This window comes from Prunus dulcis, chromosome 6 (assembly GCF_902201215.1).
Source record: "Prunus dulcis chromosome 6, ALMONDv2, whole genome shotgun sequence".
Lineage (NCBI taxonomy): Eukaryota > Viridiplantae > Streptophyta > Magnoliopsida > Rosales > Rosaceae > Prunus > Prunus dulcis.
Genome location: NC_047655.1, coordinates 3,394,521 through 3,419,008, shown reverse-complemented (window position 1 = coordinate 3,419,008; position 24,488 = coordinate 3,394,521). Strand labels below are relative to the sequence as shown.

At 38.8% G+C, this 24,488-nt stretch overlaps 3 protein-coding genes across 4 annotated transcripts; 2 read left to right on the top strand and 1 right to left on the bottom strand.

Moving 5' to 3' along the window:
- Window positions 1-1,080: 1,080 nt before the first annotated feature.
- LOC117632968 (28S ribosomal protein S29, mitochondrial) lies at window positions 1,081-4,366 on the top strand. The gene is made up of 7 exons (XM_034366620.1): window positions 1,081-1,475; window positions 1,554-1,720; window positions 2,076-2,287; window positions 2,618-2,875; window positions 2,991-3,077; window positions 3,308-3,480; window positions 3,899-4,366. The coding sequence occupies exons 1-7, from the start codon at window positions 1,135-1,137 to the stop codon at window positions 4,032-4,034; spliced, it is 1,374 nt and encodes a 457-aa protein (XP_034222511.1). The 5' UTR covers window positions 1,081-1,134; the 3' UTR covers window positions 4,035-4,366.
- A 216-nt stretch (window positions 4,367-4,582) lies between these two features.
- On the bottom strand, window positions 4,583-19,724 carry LOC117632966 (E3 ubiquitin-protein ligase listerin). 2 transcript variants are annotated; one of them, XM_034366618.1, is made up of 16 exons: window positions 19,455-19,724; window positions 19,241-19,355; window positions 14,581-14,643; window positions 14,405-14,482; window positions 14,195-14,286; window positions 13,487-13,589; window positions 13,007-13,159; window positions 12,203-12,861; window positions 11,558-12,047; window positions 10,518-11,035; window positions 9,462-10,209; window positions 7,990-8,686; window positions 6,667-7,700; window positions 6,085-6,543; window positions 5,706-5,936; window positions 4,583-5,288 (listed from the first exon to the last, which is right to left on the bottom strand). In XM_034366618.1, exons 1-16 carry the CDS (start codon window positions 19,508-19,510, stop codon window positions 5,061-5,063), a joined length of 5,724 nt encoding a protein of 1,907 aa, XP_034222509.1. In that variant the 5' UTR covers window positions 19,511-19,724; the 3' UTR covers window positions 4,583-5,060. The 2 variants fall into 2 exon arrangements, with proteins under 2 accessions (XP_034222509.1, XP_034222510.1); XM_034366619.1 differs by lacking the exons at window positions 14,405-14,482; window positions 14,581-14,643; window positions 19,241-19,355; window positions 19,455-19,724 and having other exon boundaries at window positions 4,691-5,288; window positions 14,200-14,286.
- A 1,843-nt stretch (window positions 19,725-21,567) lies between these two features.
- On the top strand, window positions 21,568-23,616 carry LOC117632007. Its single transcript, XM_034365367.1, has 4 exons — window positions 21,568-21,718; window positions 21,920-22,058; window positions 22,358-22,491; window positions 22,596-23,616. The coding sequence occupies exons 1-4, from the start codon at window positions 21,579-21,581 to the stop codon at window positions 23,419-23,421; spliced, it is 1,239 nt and encodes a 412-aa protein (XP_034221258.1). The 5' UTR covers window positions 21,568-21,578; the 3' UTR covers window positions 23,422-23,616.
- The last annotated feature ends 872 nt before the right edge of the window (window positions 23,617-24,488 follow it).

Below are 24,488 nucleotides of genomic sequence, written 5' to 3'. Positions count from 1 at the left end.
TGGGTGTTTAATTACGTGATCAATTTAAATAATAATTCGCATGCAAACGAATACCTAACTTAATCTTCGTCCATTGGTGCCACACCAAAACGCCAAAAACCAGTAGCAATATTTGCTATATATGTATATATATATATATATATATATATATATATATATGCACTTCGACAATGCGCATATGTCATTCAGACAGCTATTTTCCTATTTAAATCCAACATTATCCATTGGAAATCCAGGTGTTCAAATTTGTGGGATTCTTGTAAGTTTCACGATTGCTCGGAATAAGACTGAGTATGTTTAGTGAGAAATTTTTCAGTGTGACGATTATTCGGCTAATAATTAAGCAACATATAAAAATTTGAAGACGTATCACTTGACTTCTGAGGTGGATCACAAAAATCTGTGACCTTATGAGGGTTTCTTATTGTCCATGCCACAAACTTTCACCATTAATCATACTATATTTGTGAAACTTCTCACAATATGTGTATTTGTATGCTTATTGTAACATGATAGTTAACAACAATGATAAGACTCTTATTTATATCATTTTACGAAAGTGCAAAGATGGATAGCAAGGGAGTGTAATTAGGGAGTATGGTAGTGGAGTCTCGTAGTCCTCAACTACCCCTCCCCCTACCCCACATTCATCTTTTTTTTATGTTCATATCCACGAATAATGTAAATTGACATGAGACATTGAGAGAAACTAACAATTTTAGGTCAGTTTTTTTTATTATATTCTTTTTAATTTGAGATAATTATTCAATATCTTACATTATCTTAAACTATTCGACCACAAACTATAACCTGGGTTGTGTTTGAAATTACGGTAACCTAATTAATTAAAACTTTTTTTGGGTTAACCACTATAACCAAAAATAAAATAAAAACCTTCACCGTCGTACATCATAACGCATGATCCTTCTCCGTTATTGGGATCAAACACCCAAACCCAGCCCAATTCAATTGGGCCCACAATCTGACTATCAGGCCCGCTTCGAGCCCAAACACATATATTGCCCAATTTGTTTTGAAATTACAGATTTGCCCATCACCTGGTGCGGCTAATTTCCCGGTAGCACACAGCTTCATTTTCTTCTCCCAAAAACCTTGCAAAACCTTGAACGAGAAATGTTGCGGACCCTTCTTCGACGGGCAACGGGGTCGGGTTGCCCAAGGCATGACCCGTGGAGGCTCATGGCGACGAGGAGCTACTCGTCCAAGGACAATAAATCGACGGTGAAGAAGGCGAAGAAGGGCAAGGACAAAAACGACCCTGCGGCCGCAGCCGACGACGCCGTTTCGGACGTCGACGCGGCTCTCTTCGACGAAAAGGCTCGTGCTCGCCGGCTACAAGCCGATGAAAATGATCCGTCGCTCGATGTGGGGCCCAATGGCCGGTCTCTGTTCACTGCCATTCCGACACTCTCTCAGCTCACGCGCAAGGACGCCTGCTCCTACTTCAAGCTCAAGTAAAACCCTAAACCCTAATCCCTGACGAAATTGATGTATATATGTATTTATTGGGATGTGCTTGTTTTGATTTGCAGGATGGAGGAATTGAACAATGTGTTGCCCGAGGGGTTGCCGTTGGGGATGGTGAAGGAGTTCGAGGACGCAATGCAGAGCGCCGTGCTAGTTCGCCAGAGTTTTCTTGATCTCCGAGATAATTTTCGATGGATTGTGGACCCTCCATTGCACTCTTCTACCACCAAAGGTGTGTGCTTTGTGTCCCATTGTTTCTCACATTAATTGATGCTTTGTTTGTTGTTTGGTCAGAGCTAGTGAGGTTTGAGATTTCTGTCATTGGCCACATTTTTGAAAATGATCATTTTTGGTTTCAGCTTATTATGATTGATATATAAAAAATTGTATTAATTTCTTTGGTTACTCATTCTTAGATAACTTCAATTGAGCTTTTTCTGGATTATCCTTTGTAGATAATCAATGTTGTAAGGCATACTTAGTTACTTGTACATCTTGTGCATCATGCTTTGGAGGAACAAAATTGTAGAAACATATGAATGATGGATCACGTGTAAGATGCCCTTATACCTGTATTGTTTTTTCAGGTACAAAAGTTAGAAAGCAGATTGTGTTGGACGGTCCTGTAAGTTGTGGAAAGAGTATTGCTCTTTCAATGTTAGTTCAATGGGCTCGCGGGGAAGGTTGGTTGGTGTTATATGTCCCAAGAGGCAGGGACTGGACTTATGGAGGCTTTTTCTATAAAAACCCACAAACAGATCTTTGGGACACACCTGTTCAGGCTGAAAATATTCTGAAGGTAAGATTGCGAACCACTTTTTTTTTTTTTTTTTTTTTTTTCAATTAGCTAAAATTCATGTCAAGACTTATACAATGTGCTATTAACTTAAACGGGATCAGTAATCTGTGTAGCTTTAATTAATAGTAGTCAATAAGCCTCTTCTATTTTGGCCAAAACAAAGGCTTCTTCTAATCAGTGATCATGCCTAAAAGTGATGATTTTCTACAGGGTTGTATTAGAATTAATGTGATCTAAACTATAAACCTCTGTCCATTATGGAGTTTTTGGATTATATGCTCTTGATCATCTCCATGGCTTATATTCATCTTTTGTGTCATTTTATTCCAGGACTTCCTGAAATTTAATGAATCCCGTTTAAAACAATTGTTCTGCCAAATATTTGATCCTATTCCACTGGGAGAGGGTGCTGGTGTTGGATGGATGAAAGATGGAATTGATACCATGGCAATGCCTGACGGTTCAACTCTGTATGACCTGGTTGATACAGGAATCAAGCACACTCATGCAGCTGTTGGAGTGGTAGTTCGTTTGAGGAAGGAGTTATCTCTTGTGAAAGATATCCCCGTGCTTATTGCAATTGATCAGGTGGGAATGATCACTTGATATTGTATTGCGTTACTTGTTTTCAATGAATTGTGTTTCAAGAGCTTTGTTGTAAAGTGTTGATAGTTCGCTTTATTTTTATGTTCCTTGTCTGCAGTATAATAGCTGGTTTACGTTCAGTGAGTATGAAGAGCCAGTAACTGTTCGTTCTACTCGACCAATACATGCTAAAGAACTTGCTACGGTAGGTATCCTCTGCTTCAGTATTATGGTGGTTTATACTTGTAATTCTAAGGAACATACGAATGTCCATTCAATTATGTTTTTTAGGCTTTGTATTACATCTTCAAATAATCTTATTCTCCTTGAGATGTTGTCCTTATAAATTTGGGTGTACAAGTGGGCATTAAGTTTGGGTCTATGTGCAGTATATCAGAGACTGATGTGCACACACATATGTGAAAATTCTTGCAGGTGAAGGCTTTTAGATCTATGCGACATGATGACATGATGGTTGGCGCGTTTTCTCATTCAACAGCAGTAGGAAAGCTTCGTCAAGACTTGCCAGAAGTGCCTACAGATGCTCGCGTGAACTTTCCTCGCTACACTTTAGATGAAGCAGCAGCTGTTTGCCATTACTACCTTAGGTATGCTCGTTAATGCCTGCCAAGTTTGCAATGCAATCTTGCTGATTGTATATTTATTGCATGTTTGCATATTAGATTGGGGTATTATATTAATACTGATTTAATTTGTTTTACCTTGTCTCGTGCAAATGTTGGTGGAGAATTAGTAAAAACATAATACACATTACCTATCATTTACTGTACTTTTCAGCTTAAGGCAATAATTCTTAATGTTGGCGGACATGGATGGTGTCCTTAAAATTCAAACGAATCACGTTAGGCCAACAACTGCATAATGATAATGCATTAGAGTCTTTAAGCCAGTGCTCTGTAGAACTTAAAATTCTACAGGAGCTTTCTTTCATGTCTAATGCTTTCCTGATGCTTTTTCCCTGCAAACTTCTATATCCTCAGCCTTCCCTACTGTTTTATATGGCAGACAGAGGCTTATACGCCGTGAAGCATTCACGGAGGAGAACTGGAAGAAAATATACTATTTGTCTAATGGAAATGGAGCAGAAATTAGATGGTTAGTTCCTTTGATGCGGGGAGATGGTATGCGGGCAGATGGTTAGTTTTCTGATGCGGGGAAAAGCAGGGAGAAGATTTGTATCACAGTATTTACAGAAGACACAAATTGGAAGAACTGCTCTTTTGCCTCCTTACCCATTGATTTTGATATTATTCAATCATAATGTTACTGTTTTTCATTGAGTTATTATTCATGATTGTAGCAAAATATCCTGTTTTTTATCACTGAAACTTTTAGTGGGATCAGTTTTCTTTGGCAAATGAGATAAGCGTCTGAAGACATTGTATCATATGTAGACCAGTTCACATTTTGTAGTTTTGATGTTGAAAGCCACTCTATTTATATGCAAGATTTTTGTTTTTCTTGCTTAGCCAATTTCACTTGTACCTCCAGACCGCTGTCCTTCTCCACTACCTGTTGAAAATGGCTTACAAATAAAGAATTTAGCTACGTTTTTAGTTTTTGGCTTTTCAAAATCAAAACTATGCACAGATTCATAATGAGAGCCGGAAAGAGTTATATTATCGCACAAATTTGTATACTGAGTACTGAAATGGTGCAGCAAAGATATAAAAGAAACTGGACGGCAGATTGAATGAAGAACTCTGAAAGGACCATGTGTAATGAACTGTTTGATTACTTTGAATATACAGACTTGTGTAGACTGTTGGCATCCTAAGTGAAGCAAGATTCGACAAATATTAATATTCAAAACTATTGATAGCTAATGTTCACCTAAAAGCCCTAAGCACAATCTCAAGACCAAATCTGGTTAAGAAAAATCTCAAACAGTCAGATACCTCAAAAATAAAGTTACTTTGGAGATAATTTCTCAGAACTTCCCATTAGAAGATGTTTTGCTAAACTGCAAGCATCAAACTCCTTCACCTTGATACAGATCTTACGTACACGATCAAGATGAAGTATTCCAAAATTGATAACTTGTCTGCACTTAGATATGGAGGCATGGTAGTGAGAGCTCAATATATAGAATCAACTGTATCAAGATCTTCTGTGTAAGTAGACTAGCAAATACGCAAAAGACCAAGCTTCAGATTGATGTCCAAGTTCAAAACGGAGACTGGCACAAAGGGCAAGTTGACTTGTGAGAAGTTGAGAACCACTTATAGAGGCAGGCAGAATGGAACTTGTGCTTGCAGGTCCTGCATGGAAGGCGAGGAAGGCCATGGTTTGTAGTATGGATGACACTGTAACAGATAGGGCATTCCTCCACGCCTTCAAATTCCTTGTCAAAGTTGCTCTTCCATATCTTGATAGCTTCTGCTAAAGCTCCATTCTACATCACACAAGTAAAGAAAATTATCCATTTGGTCCATCTGCCATATTATTACAACCTATTCATGTAATTTTGAGCCATCCCTTTCATCTCGCTCACCTAATTTCATTATTGATCTACACCTGTTCTCCATAATAGAACGAGATTACCCCTCCCTCCCTCCCAAACATTCCCTTCCATAGGAAATGCCAAAAATACACAACTTGTAGTGAATCAAATTACCTTAGTTTCATCTACCTAAAAAAGAAAAGAAAAGAAAAAACCAGTTTCAGCGTGTGCTGCTTTTTCCACATATATTCTCATGATCAAATCAAATTTCATAATAGCATGAAAAATATTTCTCGGTCTTCAACCTTCTGCTACTAGGTGGGAAATGGAATTCACCAATAAATGGCAAGGTTAATTAATTCAATTTACCTGATTACGAACGAACGACGACATAGACATTAACCACTTTCTCTGCTTCACTTCACTAATGCCTAGGCTCCTCATACAATCAACATCAACGGGCCGTAATGGGTAAGATGAAGGAAGATGGATAACTAGATCCATTCCAGTCTCATCCTTTGTATAGGTAGCAACAACCTCATTTGCTGATTTGCTTACGCTAATGGAAAAATTCTCATCAGCAAGATCATTCTTTTTAATCTGCATGAGAATTTAAATTCAGAGTTACATAATCGTAATCAGTAATAACAGTGCAAACATAAGCAGCACAGAAATATAATTTTTGGTCAAGATATCCAAATGTCCTAAGCAATACAGAATTAACCAATCTCTCTCAAGCTATACATACCAGGCTTAATTCGTTTGCAATGAGTGGTGGACTGCACCATGCTCTTGTAAAGGATTCAATTCCAAATAATGTAGAACGGTCACGTAAATCACTGAACCACTGTCTTACATAAGCAGGAAGAATGCGAAGCATCAAACCAAACATTGCTCCAGAAAGCGAAGCCATTTTCACTGGTTCAACAGGCCACAGAGATTGTACAGAAAACAATAATGAACCAGTAGTTATGGCACGTGTTGCTGCAGCTGCAGCTTCTGCTATACCAGCAGGAAGCTCTATATCTTTCTTCTTAATAACATGTGCCATGCCCAGTCCTAGAGGGATATGCTGGAAAAGGCAATCTAATATCACTGAATCAGCAGAATCTTGAATATACTGGACCAGTCTCTCCCTTGCAGGTGATGACGATGGTAACGACCACAAATGCGATAGCAACAAAGACCATGCAAGGAAGACATGTACCTGCAAATTTGAAAAAATCAAAATGCCATCACAAAGAGAGCTAGTAATTACTAAGTAACTAGAGATATAATGATAGAACACAGGCCAGAGGATTGATTTGGTTACTAGTGAAAGCACATTTACCCTTTGCTCTGCCACCAAATCCATTTCAAGAACCTGATGCGGTAACTTTTCAATCATGCAAGATATTTCCTCTTTCAAATGGATGCTTGTTTCTGTCGACATATTATGAGGGGATGAATCTTCTTCACTGTTAGTGACACCATCCAAATAAGTTTTGTCTTCAACAATTGCCAAGTGTAAAACAGGTTCTGAAGAAATAATAGAATAAGCGGCGAACTGCAACAAAGGAATGGTTTTCAAAGAAAAGAGAATTGCATACAAAGAGCTAATGGGTCCTTTGCTCAGCCCCCAAAATTCTACTGACTTCACTGCCCTATCTCTAGCATTTGTTGACGAGTTGACAACACTTGAGGCCACCAATTCCCAAAACTGAGAATGTTCAAATCGAGACAACGAAATTAGAGATGCAGCCTCATCACAACAGGAACTTGCAATGGCCTCTGCAATGCCGGTGCAGAAGAACAACCTAAGTATACCTTCTAAAATTCGATCTTTGATGGGGTCCCATCTTTCCATTCTCAAGGGGTTTATGTTATCTGCATCTTCTGCTTGTCGGAGACCAAAAGGTCCACAAGACAGAGAAAATGATAAAAGGGCATTCTTGGCAATGTTTATAGGAAAGGGATCTGAAATATAAAGAACTGTCCCAAGCTTATTAAGGATAGAATCCAGGTTATGAGAAGTAAAACTGCTAGTGATGGTGTCATTAACATTTTCAGCAATTTCCTCCATCATTACAACAGCCGACTGAATCCAGCGCCTTAACTGATATAACACAAACTCCCAGTCATCTTCATCAAATTCCTTCCAACAATAACCAACTGAAACAACGATTAGCCTTGAAAGCAAAGTCTGCACAACTGGAAGCTGATTGATTACAGTTGATGTACCAGGACCCCTCTGCTTCCGAAATAATTCAAGTAGGAGTGTGCTCTCATAAGAGCTGATATTTCTCTCCAGGGTCGGGGTTTCTAAGCCCCCTAGTGTACTAAAAGGATAACAAGATATAACCAACTGAAACCAATCTTCCATATCTACAAGAAGAAATCAAAATGAGGCATTAATACCATTTCTTAGCAGATTATACTGTAAATCAACAAAATGAACTGCAAGCACCATCAATCATGGCCCTTCATTACAAGTGAGAGACGAGGGAGGAAGGGCCCACCACTTGATGCTCCGAAGTGGGGCATTCTCTATGCATGAAATCCAAATAGTATCTATTCTTACTCTCAAGCACACTGTATGATTATATACTTGCATTCTGAAACTGAAATGACTAAAAATATTTGTATTGACTTATAGAAAATTAAATGCATTTACCTTGTCCTGTTTGCCATGTGATCAGAGGCGGAAATGATATAGCTTTCTGGAGCCAGCCTGCAATAATATCAGGTACACGATTTTCCCAAGAATCAGGTTGGGTATCTCTACTAGAGCCATGAGATCTGATGCTTCTTTGACTTAATGGTCGAATAAGAACATTAACAATCAGGGGAAGAATCCTCATGCAGTTCGTATTTATAGCTTCACCAACAAAAATTTTATTTACTAGCAGTTCAAATAGCATCATAGCCTTTTCTGTTTCCCATATATTATCTTTGAACAAAGTTAAAAGAAAAGCTACAAGAGCTCTCAAGAAAGGTTCTTCAATATCCTCCACTTCTTCACTTGAAGCAGGCCCCAGATAGACAAAATTCTGTGCACCACATCCTCCATGAATAAGTGCACCGTCAAGTAAAATGTTGAAAACAAAATCTAACAAGCTCTCCTGGGAAGAGTAATTTCTACTCTTCGCATATGCACTCAATGAAGGTAAGAACGAACCAACAGCACATCCTCCTGGCCATTTCCAAGTACACAATATTTCGGCAGCAAGCCAGGATCGAGTACGCTCTTCATTTGCTGTTTCCTGGGAGGGAGGGCGACTATGTTTTACATAACCAGCAACAACTCTATCAATCCCAAGTTCTGAGATGATCTTGACAATAAATGAAACAAACTTTCGATGGCCAAAGTCCTGCATTTGTCATATATTTAAAATCTAAGTCTCTACATCCCATACAATAAAGGACGGCAAAAGCAATTTAACAAAAAGTAAAATCCAAAAATAAAATCAAGTAAACTATTTCATGAGCACAAGTAGAAACAGGATGAAACAGGTTCCCCGCTCTATTACTACTCTGAGAGAAAAACCATAAACTAGCATCATTGGCATAGTTATTGAGTGAATTCTGTTTTGAACTTAGCTGATGGATCATTATATTTAACACAGTTCTAATTGAAGTTTGTCATTCGGTACTGAATTGATTGAGGAAGTGCAGAAAGCTCTACAACAATCCTCAATGACTTCAATACATTGATACATACTATTTTGGGGGTAGAATTATATTTCCTCTTTTCTAAGCACCTATTGCGAACCTGACAGTTTGGGGGATGATGAAATGATAATGTAACCAATAAAGAACGACAATAGATATCCAGCTAACATACTACAACTCAACAAGGTGAGCAATCAAGAGCACATGTTTAACAGAAAAGAATTTGCGACCAATATATCAGTAACACCAAGGGCATCTGAGGGCTGGAAAAGTCATTCTAGGTACTATTGTATTTCAAGTTTCCAATCTCACAATGGAACTTCAAAGAGTATTGTGCTTTATAAGAGATATAGGTGCAACAGTTTGCACCAGTGGAGAGGTGTGCAACAGTTCTCATTATATTTGTAACACGTAAAAAAAAAATTTAACAAGAAGAATCAATAACACATGTACAAATTAATAATTCCCACTCACATGCACATCAGCAGAGAAGTTTTTTGCAACTAATCTCTCTGGGCTACTAAAATCGGGAACAATCCACAAAGGCCATCTTTCACCCTGGCAAAGAAGCTGGTCTAACAGATTTTGTTCCTCATACTGATCCTGAGAGAGACAATCAAGAACTTCAAGCATCCACAAGCAGCACAAAGATGTGAATTTTTCTGTGTCTAGTTTATCTTCATTGAAGATTGCAGATCTCATACACTGAATCAAACTACTCCCCAATGCCTGCCGATTGTGTAAGCTGAGGCTTTTCCAAAACTGATTACTTATCTTACATCGAAAAGCATGAAACAATTCACTAAATACCAGCCTGGACTTCAATTTTTCCTTTGATTCATCATCAGGGGAATCATCTCTTATAGTTACTAATACCAAAAACTCCCAATCAATTAAAAAAATTGCAGACAAGATAACTGAAACCAGCCCACTTTCTTCACCAAGTGTCTTCAAGGAAAATAAGGTGCCATCAAGTACTTCAAGAGCAAACTGAGCCATCTCAAACATCGTGACAGAGCTTTCAAATTCCGGCCCAATATTGTTCGCCCCAGAAGTCAATAGATTGGGACTCAAAATAGGACCTGCATTCCTGACCCAAGTAAAGGAGGAAGCCAGAATAAAAGAAAGCAACTTCTTGAAAACCTCCTCAAATATCAGGACCAATGCATCTCTCGACACAAAAGATGTTTGATTGTCTTTTGTTGAACCACCAACAACAGTACTGCAGGCAAGTAAAAAAGTTTAGGCCATGAAAGTGAAACAAAACATTCAAATTATAATCAGATTCTGTTCTATTATAGGGATGAAAAAGTAAACAGCCTTTCCCATTTTCACTGATCCATATGGTCATTTTCAAATTACAATATCAGCCACAGATATATAGAAATCAAGTTCAGAAACGTTATTTTCAGATGATCGATAGCTTTCCCTTGAAATAGAAAATTAGTCAACCCAAGGAAAGCAAGGACTGAAAATCCAGAGCTATTCCCATCTTAAGAAAATCAGTTGGAACAAATACTACACACATACCACACAAATTGAGAATTAGAAGTTCCGAAAGCAGGAGGGGAACAAGCAACGGCAACAGCAGCTGATTCTAGAAGCTCATGATGCCAGTGGTCTGGGTTGCCCATGGATACGTCTCCTTCCTTCCTGTTTGCAATTTTATCTCTTGCTTTCTCTAAGAGCATTGCCAATATGGTTATGCGGTCAGAGTCTAAAGAGGAAGTTGCAGATCCAGAGTGTTCCACGTTAGTAGCATATCTGATAACAGTATCCCACTGTTCAGAGAAATATTCATCATCGAGCAATGCAAGTAACATATCAAGTCGAGCACTTAAGGAGCAACTATTCCCACGCAAACACCAAGGAACAATACTTTCCTTGAACATCTGCATGAATAGATCTGCCTCGATTTCTTTATCCCCCCCATCAGTCGAATGACTACAAGAAGAAAGATTATGTTGGATAAGAAGCTGCTGGACTATCTTGCGCGATCCAAATACAGAAACAGCAACTGATAGAATCTTCACACAACTTGGTGAATCCTGATATCAAGAAGATAGAAGAGCGAATATCAAAAGTTAAAGAACATAACAATTAAACATAATATGTAAACTATGTTACATCTATTCTCAGCATAACATAATTCAATTCGGTGAATTCACTGCTCCTCTTTATGTCCATTACCAGAACAATCTTTATCTTTGACCTTTTCTTTATTCTCAAAAAGATTACTAAACCGAAAGATTTCCAGCAAGACTAGAATTGGAAGGCAGGGGAAAGACTTAATGGAAAGGCACGAAAGGTTGAGTTTTCTAAAACATGAAAGATGCACTGAACTTTTCTACTCCGCAAGCTCCAATTCAGAGAAAAACAAGTTAGCATGTAGGCATAGGTACCACTCTAATGTCATCCAATAAAAATCCAGGCAAGGGACCACAGATGTTCACCGTTACCCCAGAACAAAGTTTAATCTGTCCAGATATCACTATCCACAGAAGAAGAATAAATCTAGTTCTTAAAATAAATGTCTCAACCATCAGAGGGGTTGTGCAATAGCTACTTACATGTGATCTCATCAATGGGAAGGACTTAGCCAACATTGGTCCAACTAGACAAAACAAGGGCCAACTTCTACCTTTCTGCATTGCAAATTCTCCAAGTAATGATATAAATTGATTAACCCGTTCAGCACACTCACTTTCTGTTTCCAAGTTACCAGCATTATGAAACAAACCCACACAACTCTCCTGAAATTCTGCAGAGAAAGCTGTGAGCAGATCATGCTCGAGCAAATAAATGCCTGAAAGAATCCCAACAATGCAGTTCCCCAACTCTTGCAAGTAGCTCATTGGGTACATAATATTCATTGTTTCAACTGTCTTCTTGTAGCAAGTTAAGCCACTTTCACATGAATCTGCTGATAAACTGGAGAAGGTTTTCTCCTTAAGTTTTGAGCTACTAGAGAAAAGGTAGTCATGCCACAAAAGCTTTACCAGAACATTTTTAACAAGAGTTACTTGAAAATGAGAGACGGAATCCACCTTATCACAATATCTGGAAGCAAAAGAAAAACGATTAAAAATCCAAAATATAAGAAAATATCAAAGTTAAAAGAAAAAATAAAAAGAAAAATATATAAACTGAAAATCCACAGGAACAAAACCAAACAGATTTAAAAAAATTGTAGAGTGTCATAAGGAAAAACTCACCTTGATGCGTTACGCAATCCCCACAGAAAGCAGTCCTTAAATGCCCCAAAAAATGCTAGTCTATCTGCATTTGAGGAGTGGGATGTATTCCTTCCTGCCCATAGGTTCTGGAAAAATTCAAGCAAAAAGGTATCTCCCACTACTGCGTTAGATGGCACAGTGTCTAAGAATGGAACCAAGGCTGGATAAGAAATCTTCGGAGATCCAAAGCAACCATTTCTAAGAAAATTCCAAAATCGATTAAGTACAATTTTCTGTACATTTATGGAAGTCCAACTGTCAGGAAACCTTTTAGAAAATAGCAAAACTGCATCCCACATTGATGAATGACAAGCAGGATCCTTCTCCTGAAATGCACCAAATATTGCAGCAGCAAGAGCTTTCATATTTCCTTCGTTAAAGGCCTGAGGAATGTTTCTAATGAAACTACTTAATACAGAATATGTGGCTGAACGGATAGCAGAAATTGGAGATTTCAAGAAGTCTAGAAAATATTTATGAGCAGTGAACAACTTCTCAGCAAAAGAAATAGCAGTTTCCCTAGCCTTCAAAGCATGTTTTGGTTGAGCAGTTATGTTTTCAGTGCCTGGTCTTGCTGCTTGTAAGCTAACCAATACATCAAGAAGTGTAGCCAATGCCAGAAGTGATGAAGATATCACCTGCAATCCAACAGGATAGGAGACATTAAATCTGAAAGTATTTTTTCTTCTTTCAAGTCTTCTAATAAGACATATGCACATTTTTAATGCGTCCATCTCGACAATTTACCAATTATGATGCAGAAAATATTTTCTGAATGCATACCTGCTGATGCATCTCTTCTAATTCATCCAAAGCAGTTGCTTTATCAGACATACTTTGAGGTGTAAGTCTCAGATTTTCTTCCAAATAGATAAAAACCTCTGCTGTGCATAAAATTAAAGCATCTAATCTCTTTTCCTGAGCTGGAAAAGCTCCCTGTTGTGCGCAACAATTAGACAGTCAGGTCAAAAGTCAAACCAGTCACATATGAAATGCAAAAGCTGCAAACAGAATTTCAATTCATAGGACCATCAATATACTTGATACATTCTGAATTTTGTATACCAGACCCAACCTTAAATTTCTTTTTTTCGTTGAGAAAGGGATAGAAATCACAAATCTCTAAACCACAACACTGATTTTCATTCTTCATTTCAAGTAGAAATTCAATGCTGTTATTGATGCAAACTCTAGCATTTTTGGGACAGTATCGTATATTAAGCAATGTAAAACCCCAATAAATGACAAACTTGGAAAAAGAACCTGTAACGAACGCTTTGCAACTTGAGAAACTTCAGAAACTGGGTCAAATTGAGAAAACCACCATGGTCCCATCAGAGACTTCAGCTGTGGAGCTAAGTCTCTCCTAAAACAAACAACCATTAGTGTCTCAGTGCATTTATGAAAAATCAGGATAACCAACGTTCTAGACAACTATGTGGAAGCTCATAGTCAGTATACGATGAGCTTAACAAGCAACCACTATGCATAAACATTAAAGGAAATCCAAAACAAAGGGGTGTAATAACTTAACAAATAGTTCGATGTGGAGACAATTTGAGAATGCAATAAAGAGGGGAGGGAATATGGGCAGAGAGGGGGAGAGAGAGAGAGAGAGAGAGAGAGAGAGAGAGCAATGTACAATTATGAATATGGTCACAATGTAGTTATGTGAACAAAATTTGCGTTTATAAAACTAATCACAGTGTGCGGATTAATCAAATTATTCTGCTGTTTTCGAAACCACTGCTGACCTCAATAGAAGCTTATCCATCAAGCTAAAAAATGCTTACAATCAACCAAAACATAAGCAAACCAATGCAATGGATTTTCCAAGACATAACCAACAAGATGTAAAGCACAACACATAATTCTTCTTTAACTTTATAGATTTCCAAAAGGCATGTTTTATACAGAACCAAAAGGCAGGAAAAAAACACAAAAGGTAAAAGTACGCAAAAGAGTTCAAACCCAACAGCAGTAACAAGATTGTTCATAGTATCATGAGTTGCTCGCCGAACTTCTCTATTGTAGTCCACCACAAGCCTTTTGTATTCAAATGCCTACATAAGAAAGAGCTGCGTAAGTCTAAAAATTATGAAAACGGTTTTCAAAACCAAAATGGAAGATATATCCTTTCCAGTGACTCTAATGTTATTATGAAGAGATGAGAAACCATACCCATTGTGGAATGATCGGTATTATGTCCTTCGTGGACTTTTCCTTGAGCAGCGTGGATAGAGATGCCAAAGCTTTAAGCTATTTAAGAGCACAAGTCAAATAAATTCTTATCATCATACATGAATAGAGATCAAATCCTTGAGGGTTAAAAAGACACACAGGTGAACAAGCTTTACCTTGGTGGTGGGATCTTTCCTTGCAAGCCTCTTCAAGTGTAGAGCCAATTCACTATCTACATCCTGCATGACCAAAAAAACAACACGGAACCAGATGAAGAAACTACTCTTGAAATGAAATTGCACATAAACTCCCTTATTAAAAAACAAAAGTATTGAACTAATGAATTCCTTCATGTAGGGCCCATTACTTATAAACCTTAAACAAAAATGGGAACTTTTGTCTCATTAGTGACATGTGGGTTCACTAATTAACCAAATGAATTTCACATAAGGATATTATCACAGCTTCTTGTAAGAATTTCTAAATCAAAGTAAGAAAAAAAAAACTTCAAATTGAATTCGACCACAGTTTGTAAGTGTGAAAGTTAAATAAACTATCAATGCATTTAGCATTAAGAATAAATAAATAAATTAAGTACACGATTTAAGATCCAATTTTGGTCCTCCTATTCTACTTCTCAATGCACTAACCATAAAAACAGCGATGCTAGGCCAATTGAAGAAATAAATGGATCAAAATGCAACAGCGATGCTAGGCCAATTATTCAACCCAGAGAGGATTGTGCCAGGTCTGAATTTTCTCATTCCAACTTTTACTCTAAGTTTGGAAAATCTGAAGGAAGGGGATCTGCTTCGCGAAGAAAGAAAGGAAACGACATAACGGGTGAAGCCCATAAATCGAAGGACGCTTCGGAGGGGGAATCCTGCAACTCTTTCGAGGGGTTATCGATTTGTTCAGAGGATTCGAAGGATGGAGATCTTAATTCTGAGTCGGAGGAAGTGGTTGATGTCATTGAATGCAACGACGAATCCATTGCTGGGCTTCTCGAAGACTGTGGAGTGCCAGCTGTTCCGACAAAGCCAGACCGAGCAATCAAAAGGGGGGCTAAGTTCCAGGTCGCGCATGACAGTGTTGACATTTTCAACACTGCTGCGCTGGACGGAGTTGCAACTAACGATTCAGTCCCAATTCTTGTTGGAGAGGCTGATTTGGGAGATGGGCTCAAAGGTGGGGTGGGGGTAAGTCATCTAGTGGTCAAGAGTGGCAGTTTGGCACCATCTATCCCTATTACAAATGAGGTCAGGATTGAAGAGGAAGGGGCTGGGGTCATTGTTGGGGATGCAAGTTCTGAGCAGAGTCTGATCTTAAAGCATTTTAGAAGGGGGGGGAAAAAAAAGGTCGTGGCAAAGGTCCCTGGCAGGATAAAGGCAAAAAAGCTCGAATCTTATCAAAGCTGAATCTGTCTATTGTTCCTATTAAGAAGAACTTAATCATCGATAGTTTCAACAGAACAAGCAAATCGAGATCGAGCAGTGATCATGGCAAGAAGGGGAAAGGATATTCGTATGCTCCAGAGTTGGAAGTGGACAGCTTGGAGCAGAAGTTGTTACAAAGGCAGTTTAATCAATGAAGATTATCTCTTGGAATATAAGAGGTCTGGGAAGCAGAAGAAAGAGGCTGGTTTTGAAGGAACAGTTGGTGTGGCTTAGGCCGGAAATCGTAATTTTGCAAGAGACTAAGAAACAAGCAATTGACAGGAGATTGGTGGCTAGTGTGTGGGGTTCTAGATTCAGGGATTGGGTCTGTGTGCCTTCAACAGGCAGGTCTGGTGGTATTGTGATTATTTGGAACGCTCAGTTTATATCGGTATCTGATTCAGAAATTGGAGAGTTTTCGGCTTCGATTAAAATTAGAGGAATCTTGGGGATTGATCACTTTCTTGATCGGAGATATGGTTCTTAAAGAAGAGATAAGATGGAGACAAAGGAGAAAAGTGGAGTGGGCTAGAGATGGTGATGGGAACACAAAGTTCTTCCACCGAATGGCCAATGGAAGGGGGAAGAGTTCATTGAGAGGTTGGAGGTGGAGGGATCAAGGGTGATTGTTAATGAAGCCGAGATTGAGTTTGAAGTTATTAACTTCTTCAAAATTCTTTATAGTAGTAATGAAGAGGCAGGTTGGGGCTTGGAGGGTTTAAATTGGAATCGAATCAGTAATGATGAGCGGTGTGGCTCGAGAGACCCTTTGAAGAGGAGGAGGTCAAAAGGGCTGTATTCGATTGTGGGAGAGATAAATCTCCCGGGCTTGATGGTTTCTCTATGCTTCTTTTCCAATCTTGTTGGGAAACTATGAAATTTGAACTCTTGAAGGTTATGGAGGAGTTTTACTACAGTGGTATTATCAACATTGTCACCAATGAAACGTTTATTTTCCTTGTCCCCAAAAAGAGGGAGTGCGTAAAAGCGAGTGATTTTGGGCCTATTAGTCTTGTGACAAGCTTGTATAAGGTGGTATCTAAAATTTTAGCTTCGAGACTGAGGGAGGTGATGGGAACACTATCTCCCTTTCCCAGGGAGCTTTCGTGAGAGATAGGCAGACATTGGATGCTGCCTTGATCGCTAATGAGGTGGTGGAGGCGAGTAGGAGACATAATAAAGCTTGATTGGCTTTCAAAATTGACTTTGAGACAGTTTATGATCATGTGGAGTGGCACTTTGTGGATGATGTTATGGTCAGAAAAGGGTTTGGGGGCGGGTGGAGAAGTTGGATTTGAGGTTGTCTCGATTCAGCAAATTTCTGTATTATGATCAACGGCAGGCCTAGAGGCAAATTTAAGGCATCCAGAGGGTTGAGACAAGGAGACCCTCTTTCTCCTTTTCTTTGCACATTGGTGATTGACGTGCTGAGTCGTATTCTTGAGAAAGCTCAGGAAATGCATGTGTTTCATGGTCTTGTTGTTGGACATGATCGGGTGGAGGTCTCCCACCTCCAATTTGCTGATGACACGATGTTCTTCATCAGGGACAAGCCGGAGTATTGGCATAACCTGCTTGCGATGCTTGATTTATTCTGTTTCGTTTCAGGCATGAGAATTAATAAGGCGAAATGTTTGTTAGTAGGCATCAACTACAACGAAGGAGATCTGTCTGGGTTGGCTGGGGCTTGGGGCTGCAAGCCGGGAGTCTGGCCTATATTGTAGGTGGCCCTTCCCTTTGGTGTGAACCCTAGAGTCCTCAGTTTTGGGGTTCCGGTTGTGGAGAAGGTTAAGAAAAGGCTGCAAAATGGAAGAAGGTTTGTTTATCCAAAGGTTGTAGGCTCACTTTGATTCAGGCCGTCTTGAGTAGTATTCCCATTTATTACATGTCTCTCTTCAAAATGCCAATTTGTATCACGAAGTACGTTGAGAAGCTGATGAGAGATTTCTTGTGGGAGGGTATGGACAGCGGGACGAATTCTCATTTGGTTAAGTGGGAGGTTGTTGGAAGATCAAAAAGCAATGGTGGCTTAGGGGTGGGGTCTTTAAAATCAAGGAACAGGGCTTTGTGTACCAAATGGCCGTGGCAGTTCTCCAAAGAACCCGATTATCTTTGGCACAGGTGATAAGTAGTATTTATGGAGAGAGCGCCAATGGATGGAATCCGTTGCATGGTTCTTGTCGTAATCCATGGAATAATATTTCTAGTGGATATCCTGTGTTTCTTCTTGGGAGTAATTTTATGGTGGGAGGCGGGGAGAGGGTGAGATTTTGGGAGGACAATTGGTTTTTTTTTTTGGGGGGAAAAGAGGTTTTTCCTAGACTTTTCAATCTGTCCAGCAAACAGAATTCCAACATTTCTTCAATTGTGAGTAATTGAGTGTTTCCTCACAATTGGGATTTTGGGTTTAGAAGGAACCTCACAGTGGGGGAAATTGATGAGGTGACTAGGCTACTGGATATCCTGGATGAAGTTAGACTTAATCCCTCTAGGATGGACTACAGAAGATGGAAGCTAGATCAACCAGGTATGTTCACATGCCATTCTTTCTATTCCTTCATTCAGGATAATGGTTCTGTGGAGGAATCCCACCATACAATCAGATTTGGAAAAGCAAGACTCCCCCAAAGGTTAAAATTCTTGTATGGCAAGTTGCTATTGGGAAAGTTAAAACTTGTGATCTTATGCAGCGGCATCGCCCTTTTATGTGTTTATCCCCTCATTGGTGTGTGTTTTGTAATTTGGATGGGGAGAGTGTGAATCATATGTTCATCCATTGCCCTTATTCAATCAAGGTGTGGTGGTTACTGCTGAGGGAAGCTGAAGCCGTTTGGGTTACCCCTAAAGGATGTTTTCAGCTGCTTTCTTCCAATTTTGCTGCACTGGGTAAGGGGAAGAAGACTAAAGTTCTCTGGGGCTGTGTAGTACAGGCAATTTTCTGGAACTTATGGATGGAGAGTAACAGAAGAATCTTTGAGGACTATAAGGGTGTGGGGGTGGATGAGCTGTGGGATAGAGTGAAACTTTGGGCACCTTTATGGGCGTCTGTTATTAATGTTTTTAAGGATTTGACTGCCTCTTCTATAGGGCGTGATTTGCGTGCGGCAGTGAAGTGATGGGCTCCTATGTTCTCTTGTTCTGACTTTATTGCTTGTTTCTTCTTGGCTTTGTTTTCCTTTTAGGCTTGTTTCTTCTTGGCTGTGTTTTCTTTTTAGGCTTGTTTATTGTGGATGCATTTGCATCCTTTGTCTTTCTTTGTGGATTCCTTATCCACTTGTTTTATTCTTGTTTCTCTTTTGAATATTTAAGTTTCTATTTTTAAAAAAAATGCACTAACCATAAAAACATGAACTAAACCAAAAAGCGAAAAGAAAATTTTCCAATAATTTGGAAAACGCACCAAATAGGGCTTTGAATCTTCAGTTGCAAGAGAAGCCTCGAGGCGAGAACCGCCAACATAGCCGCCGAAGCCCACCGAGACAGTAGAACCCGACGGCACCAGCGACGCCGCCAGACTATCAAAATTGATACAATCAAAAGTTGGGCACATGAGAATATTAATACAAAATTCAAAAAGCTTTAAAATTTTGAGAATTTTCAACAACAAAAATTACCTGCTACTTGAAGGGCGTGCCTTGCTCCTAGCGGCTTCTCCCTTCTGTTTCCCCATTCCTGTTCACTTCTTGATGACAAAGCTGAAACGACGGCGTGCGGTCAAAATATATATAGATTGAGCGAAATGAAAAGACGCCGCTTTGGAGCTGTTTACTGGTGGCTTCGCGGGTAGGAAGACCGTCGTTTGTGTGATTGTAATTTCTGTATCAGTGGAGGGGAAGGGGGAGGATTCTCGAGATCGTGTACGGAAAGGTATAGAATAAATAGAGTTGTTGGACTAATAGTATTCCTAGTAGAAATGGGCGTACTTTTGTCAATTGTGAACCCCTTAACCGGTTGACCGGTCTGTCTCCTACGTGGCACTGAAAAATCGGAGGAGAAGTCGAAACGTTGTCGTATCTCGGACAAATTTTTACAAAACAAACTTGAAGTCTGAGGTTAGTTTGGCAGTTATTATAAGAGTTACTCCACCAATTTGTTCTTTGCCATGGCAAGAGGGATTAGGTAGGACAGTTACTATTCATGTGAATGATAGCTGTCCTTATAAAAAATAACGTGTGTTTCCACCCATTGTCATGGCAAAAGACAAATATTTTTTTTTTTTTTTTGTGTTTTTTCACAAATTTATTTACTTAAACAATTAATTTTGATAATATTTTTGAATAAGATTTTTGGGTTCGTATGTGTCAATATTTATTATAAAATTTATATCTCAATCAGATAAATTTTTTGGATAAGATGATAAATAAAAATACAATTTAAAATTGAATAAAATGTTGAGTAAAAAGTAAATAATAGTAGAAGTAGAAGAAAATGTATGAGGATTTAGTGTTGAAAGTGAAAAGTATTGGTAGGTATTTATAGAAAAAAAAAAAAAAAGTTCTAGAATTTTTTGGTATTTTTTTCATAATTTTATAACCAAAAAAAAAAAAAAAGCCCAATCGTTGGATTGGAGGAGAACAGGCGATTGGAGCACCCAGACGTCGACACATGTCTTCTAGCTGTTGGTGGAGCGTAGGGCTAACATCAGCGCACGCTGACATCATCTCCCCCCTCGGGCTGTAGGTCGGGCAAGACTTGCCGTCGGGCTAGCCTGTCTTCGTGGATCCCACATCCAGCCCGGGCAAAAATGACCCGTTGAAATTGGATTTTTCCCTTGGACTTCTCGGTGGAGTTGCTCTAAGTGTGGTATGGTTTGGTTTACGTGGATTTCTGTTTCTGTAAATCCTAATGCTAATGATCAAATTGAAGTTATATTCTGACGTTGCATTAAACTCATAATTGACATGATATTGATGTTTGTATTTACATTGCAAGAGTAGGCTTAGTGGGCAACAATCCATGTATATGGAATTCAAGTGCTTTCTAGATATTGTATCCTTATAATTATCTCATTAGACTATAGTAACTCACTTTGTCTTGAATGCTTTGCTGAGTTGCTATGGATTGGTTGGATTTCGACGAATCGACAATGGGATCCGCATGCATCTCCAGTTAAAAATTGTCATGCGTATTAACTAGGGCTGGCAATGGGTCGTAATCAAGAAAATGAATCGTGAAAAGAACAAAACGAAAAAATGATAGAGAAAATATAAGGTAGACTTTGGTATGATGGTCAATCTCCATTTGGCCACGGGTTGGACACAAAATTGTTGACACGTGCCTAAGTAGTCCATCCGCCAAGTATCACTGACATTCAATTTCTAAATAGATGTTTAACTTATATTTATGATAAATAAATAAAAATGATCCATCACAATAGATCAATAGGGTGTTTTTCTAGTAAGAATTTTTGTTAAGAGTTCTAATCTCAGTCATCTATTAAAAATGTTTCTAAAGTCAAATAAATCTGATGACTAAAATTAAAAAAAAATCCTTAACATAAAATCAATAATGAAACGAAAATGAATAATATTTAAGTGGCACAAACTTGGTTGATGAAGAAACAATCGGCCACGTGGCAAAAATTGGTCACTCTCTAAGTACCACCGCAAGATCCTGACCGTAGAAAACGGAATCTGAGGCGTAGAGTTCAAACAGTGAAATAAGGGTTAATATATTCCAACGGTCGAATTGGATTCACTCCATTAGTCCATTTTAATAAGATACGCCTGTCGAGAGAGATGAGGCAGAGAAGAAAGATTGGATCAGAAATCCCAGAAACCCTAATCGGGGAGGAGAAAGAATCAGAAGAAGGACGATTCTTCGCCTGCTATCTGTTGAGCTCTCGCAGCCCCCGCTACAAAGGCCACACTTATATTGGGTACCTTCCATCTTCCCCCAATTTTTTTTTTTTTTTTTTTCAAGTTCTCAATCTGTTCAGAATAATCAGATCAATCTTGATTTGAACATCGTTGATCTGAACTTCTTTAAAGTTTGAGACTTACTTTTAGAGCTTGGATCAATAAGAGAACCCATTTTAACTCTGTCTTTTTGTGTGCTTATTTGGGCGATGCTGATACAGATTCACAGTGAACCCACGGCGTCGTATAAGACAGCACAATGGTGAAATAGCTCAAGGTGCTTGGAGAACGAAGCGGAAGCGTCCATGGGAGATGGTCTTGTGCATCTATGGTTTCCCAACTAATGTTTCTGCTCTCCAGGTCTCTTCATTTCTTTCTTTTCAATTACTTGTCTATGCATTGCTCTGTATGATCTGTCTATGTTCTTAATTTGATTGATTGTGACCAAATTAGATACAAATTTCTTGAGAATTATGTATCATTTGAGGATATTTCCAACTTGGTTGGGACCCATCTTGAGTTGGCACCAATTCTAGGATCAATTTGGACCTGGTTAAAATTTGATTAATTGGGATTGAAGGTTTTGTTTATTATTTTAGGATTGATATTAATTGGAAATTTGGGACCTTCTTTCTAATATTCCCTTTGGAACTTTGCAGTTTGAATGGGCCTGGCAGAACCCAACTGTATCAAAGGCAGTTAGGCAGGCTGCTGCAAGCTTTAAATCCCTGGGAGGGCTTGTCAGCAAGATCAAACTTGCATACACCATGCTCACCCTCCCTCCTTGGCAGAGGTATCATCTTATTCTCTTCCTCGTGAGTTGTGAATGGATGAATATATATACATATGCTTTTGCTGTTATTGATGGAAAGTGATATTGTTTCTATGTATCATCAGCTTGAACATCACTGTAAACTTCTTTTCAACCCAGTACACCAAACATTCTGCTGGTTGTCTACGCCTGCCGGAACAGATGAAGGTCAAAGTCTGCTCCATGGATGAGCTTCCTTCCTGTACCAAAATATCTGATGACCTTTTTGAAAATGAAGATGAGTGGTGTAATGAAAGGGAATTTGATGAACATATGAATACCAGTACACTACACGAAGAAATAATGTCGGACCACATGGCTCATAATTCAACAGATGATCAGCAGAATGATAGTGGCAAAAGAATTAATGAAGTATGCAGTAAAGAAGTAGGAGGAGATGAGTGGTATAATGGAAGAGAATGTGATGAAGCTGTGAATGATGGTACGTTACAGGAAGAAACATTATCAGATCTTATAGTTCAAAGTTCAGCAGATGATCAGCAGGATAATACTGGCAAGACAATTAACAAAGCATATCGATGCAGTCAAGAAGTAGGAGAGGATTGTACAGAGCAATTTGGTTTTATCGCATCGCCAATGAGAATGCCATCTTCAAATGTCACTACCTCATTTGACACAGAAGTAACTAAAGATACAGGATCTGCTGATGCCATTAGTGTTAAATTGGGCCGACCTGCAATGGAACAATTGGAACAATTGACAACTATAGTTGCAGACGATGATCAATCGCCCAGCAGAAGCTATCTCCGGCCTTGTGGAGCTGAGGTAATAGATTTGACAACGCCAGCTCCCCTATGCAGAAGCCATTTATGTGGCAAGAAGAGTAGAGTTGCTTCTGTTTATCCTCAGATTATTGACTTGACTAAGTCTCCCAATTTCATCCAACTATAGAATGTTGGACTTGGACATGTATACTACAACAATCAAACAAGTTTATATATGTTTGATGATTTTATGGTTTGGTCGAATAATTTAGAGGAATTTATTGTCATCTTTGCCAGATGGCACATTGTAATCACAATAGTAATGGCCTTCTAATTCAAGTCTCACAGTTTGAATGAAATAAAACAACTTTTTTACTCGCTACATTTCATTCTGTTATCGTATATCACATTTCATCTGATCTATGAATTATATATGAGACTGGAAGATGTGCTGTGCTGCTAATTCTTTGTTGACATACTGGTCTTTCCAAGTTAATTAGACCGATTTTAAGTTACAACTAGCTAGAAAGAACTTTTTTTTTTTTTTTTGTCCAAACATTTAAAAAGTTAACAAGCATAATTCAAGAGAACAGCTCTAATATTTGGTCAAAATTAACAAATTAAGAGTAAATTTACTGGACAAATAGAATCAGTTCATTGATATGAATCACTTTGTAACTCAAAAGGTAAACAATTAAAGAAACTAAGGCCGATCTAAATCGTGGTACAAGTACCCAGTTCTCTGCATTGCATACAGTGAAAATTAGACAACCACAACTATCACTTGTAGAATTAATGTCTTATATACCAGATATGAGCTCATCCATTAACGATTGGATCAGTTACATTAGCTGTTGTCAGCTAATGATTGGTTGCCCGTGTTGATGCGAAAAAGTGGTTCGACACGTGGTTCGCCAACTTAGTGATATTATGCCTTCGGTAGGTATCTGCCCTTGGAAGGGTAAGTACCTGCAAAAAGGATACGTTCGGTAAGACCTTAGGGTACCGGTGTGGTACCGGCCGAAGGCTCTCCGATGCCTTAGTAAGTACGGTTTTAGTAATATTAGTTGACAGATCAAGCGGTAGCGTACCGTTGGTTTCTCTCTTTTCCTTTTGGGGATAGGAGTCTTCTTATATAGGCCTTAGGAGGTGTGCACACTGCTCATATTTTCGATGTGGGACTGTGGACGCGTATTGTGAGCATGACACGTGTCCGGTAGTAAAAGGGTCAAAATGGACGGCTTCGGTAGGCAA

Excerpts from the sequence above, each read along its gene's own strand:
- LOC117632968 (XM_034366620.1), top strand. The coding sequence starts at position 1,135 with ATGTTGCGGACCCTTCTTCGACGGGCAACGGGGTCGGGTTGCCCAAGG. Across the intron at positions 1,721-2,075 it reads GCACTCTTCTACCACCAAAG|GTACAAAAGTTAGAAAGCAG; the intron begins GTGTGTGCTTTG and ends TTGTTTTTTCAG. Across the intron at positions 2,288-2,617 it reads AGGCTGAAAATATTCTGAAG|GACTTCCTGAAATTTAATGA; the intron begins GTAAGATTGCGA and ends ATTTTATTCCAG.
- LOC117632966 (XM_034366618.1), bottom strand. The coding sequence starts at position 19,510 with ATGGGGAAACAGAAGGGAGAAGCCGCTAGGAGCAAGGCACGCCCTTCA. Across the intron at positions 13,590-14,194 it reads AATCTTGTTACTGCTGTTGG|GAGAGACTTAGCTCCACAGC; the intron begins GTTTGAACTCTT and ends TGTTTGTTTTAG. Across the intron at positions 5,937-6,084 it reads TTGCAAACGAATTAAGCCTG|ATTAAAAAGAATGATCTTGC; the intron begins GTATGTATAGCT and ends ATTCTCATGCAG.
- LOC117632007 (XM_034365367.1), top strand. The coding sequence starts at position 21,579 with ATGAGGCAGAGAAGAAAGATTGGATCAGAAATCCCAGAAACCCTAATC. Across the intron at positions 21,719-21,919 it reads AAAGGCCACACTTATATTGG|ATTCACAGTGAACCCACGGC; the intron begins GTACCTTCCATC and ends ATGCTGATACAG. Across the intron at positions 22,059-22,357 it reads CTAATGTTTCTGCTCTCCAG|TTTGAATGGGCCTGGCAGAA; the intron begins GTCTCTTCATTT and ends GGAACTTTGCAG.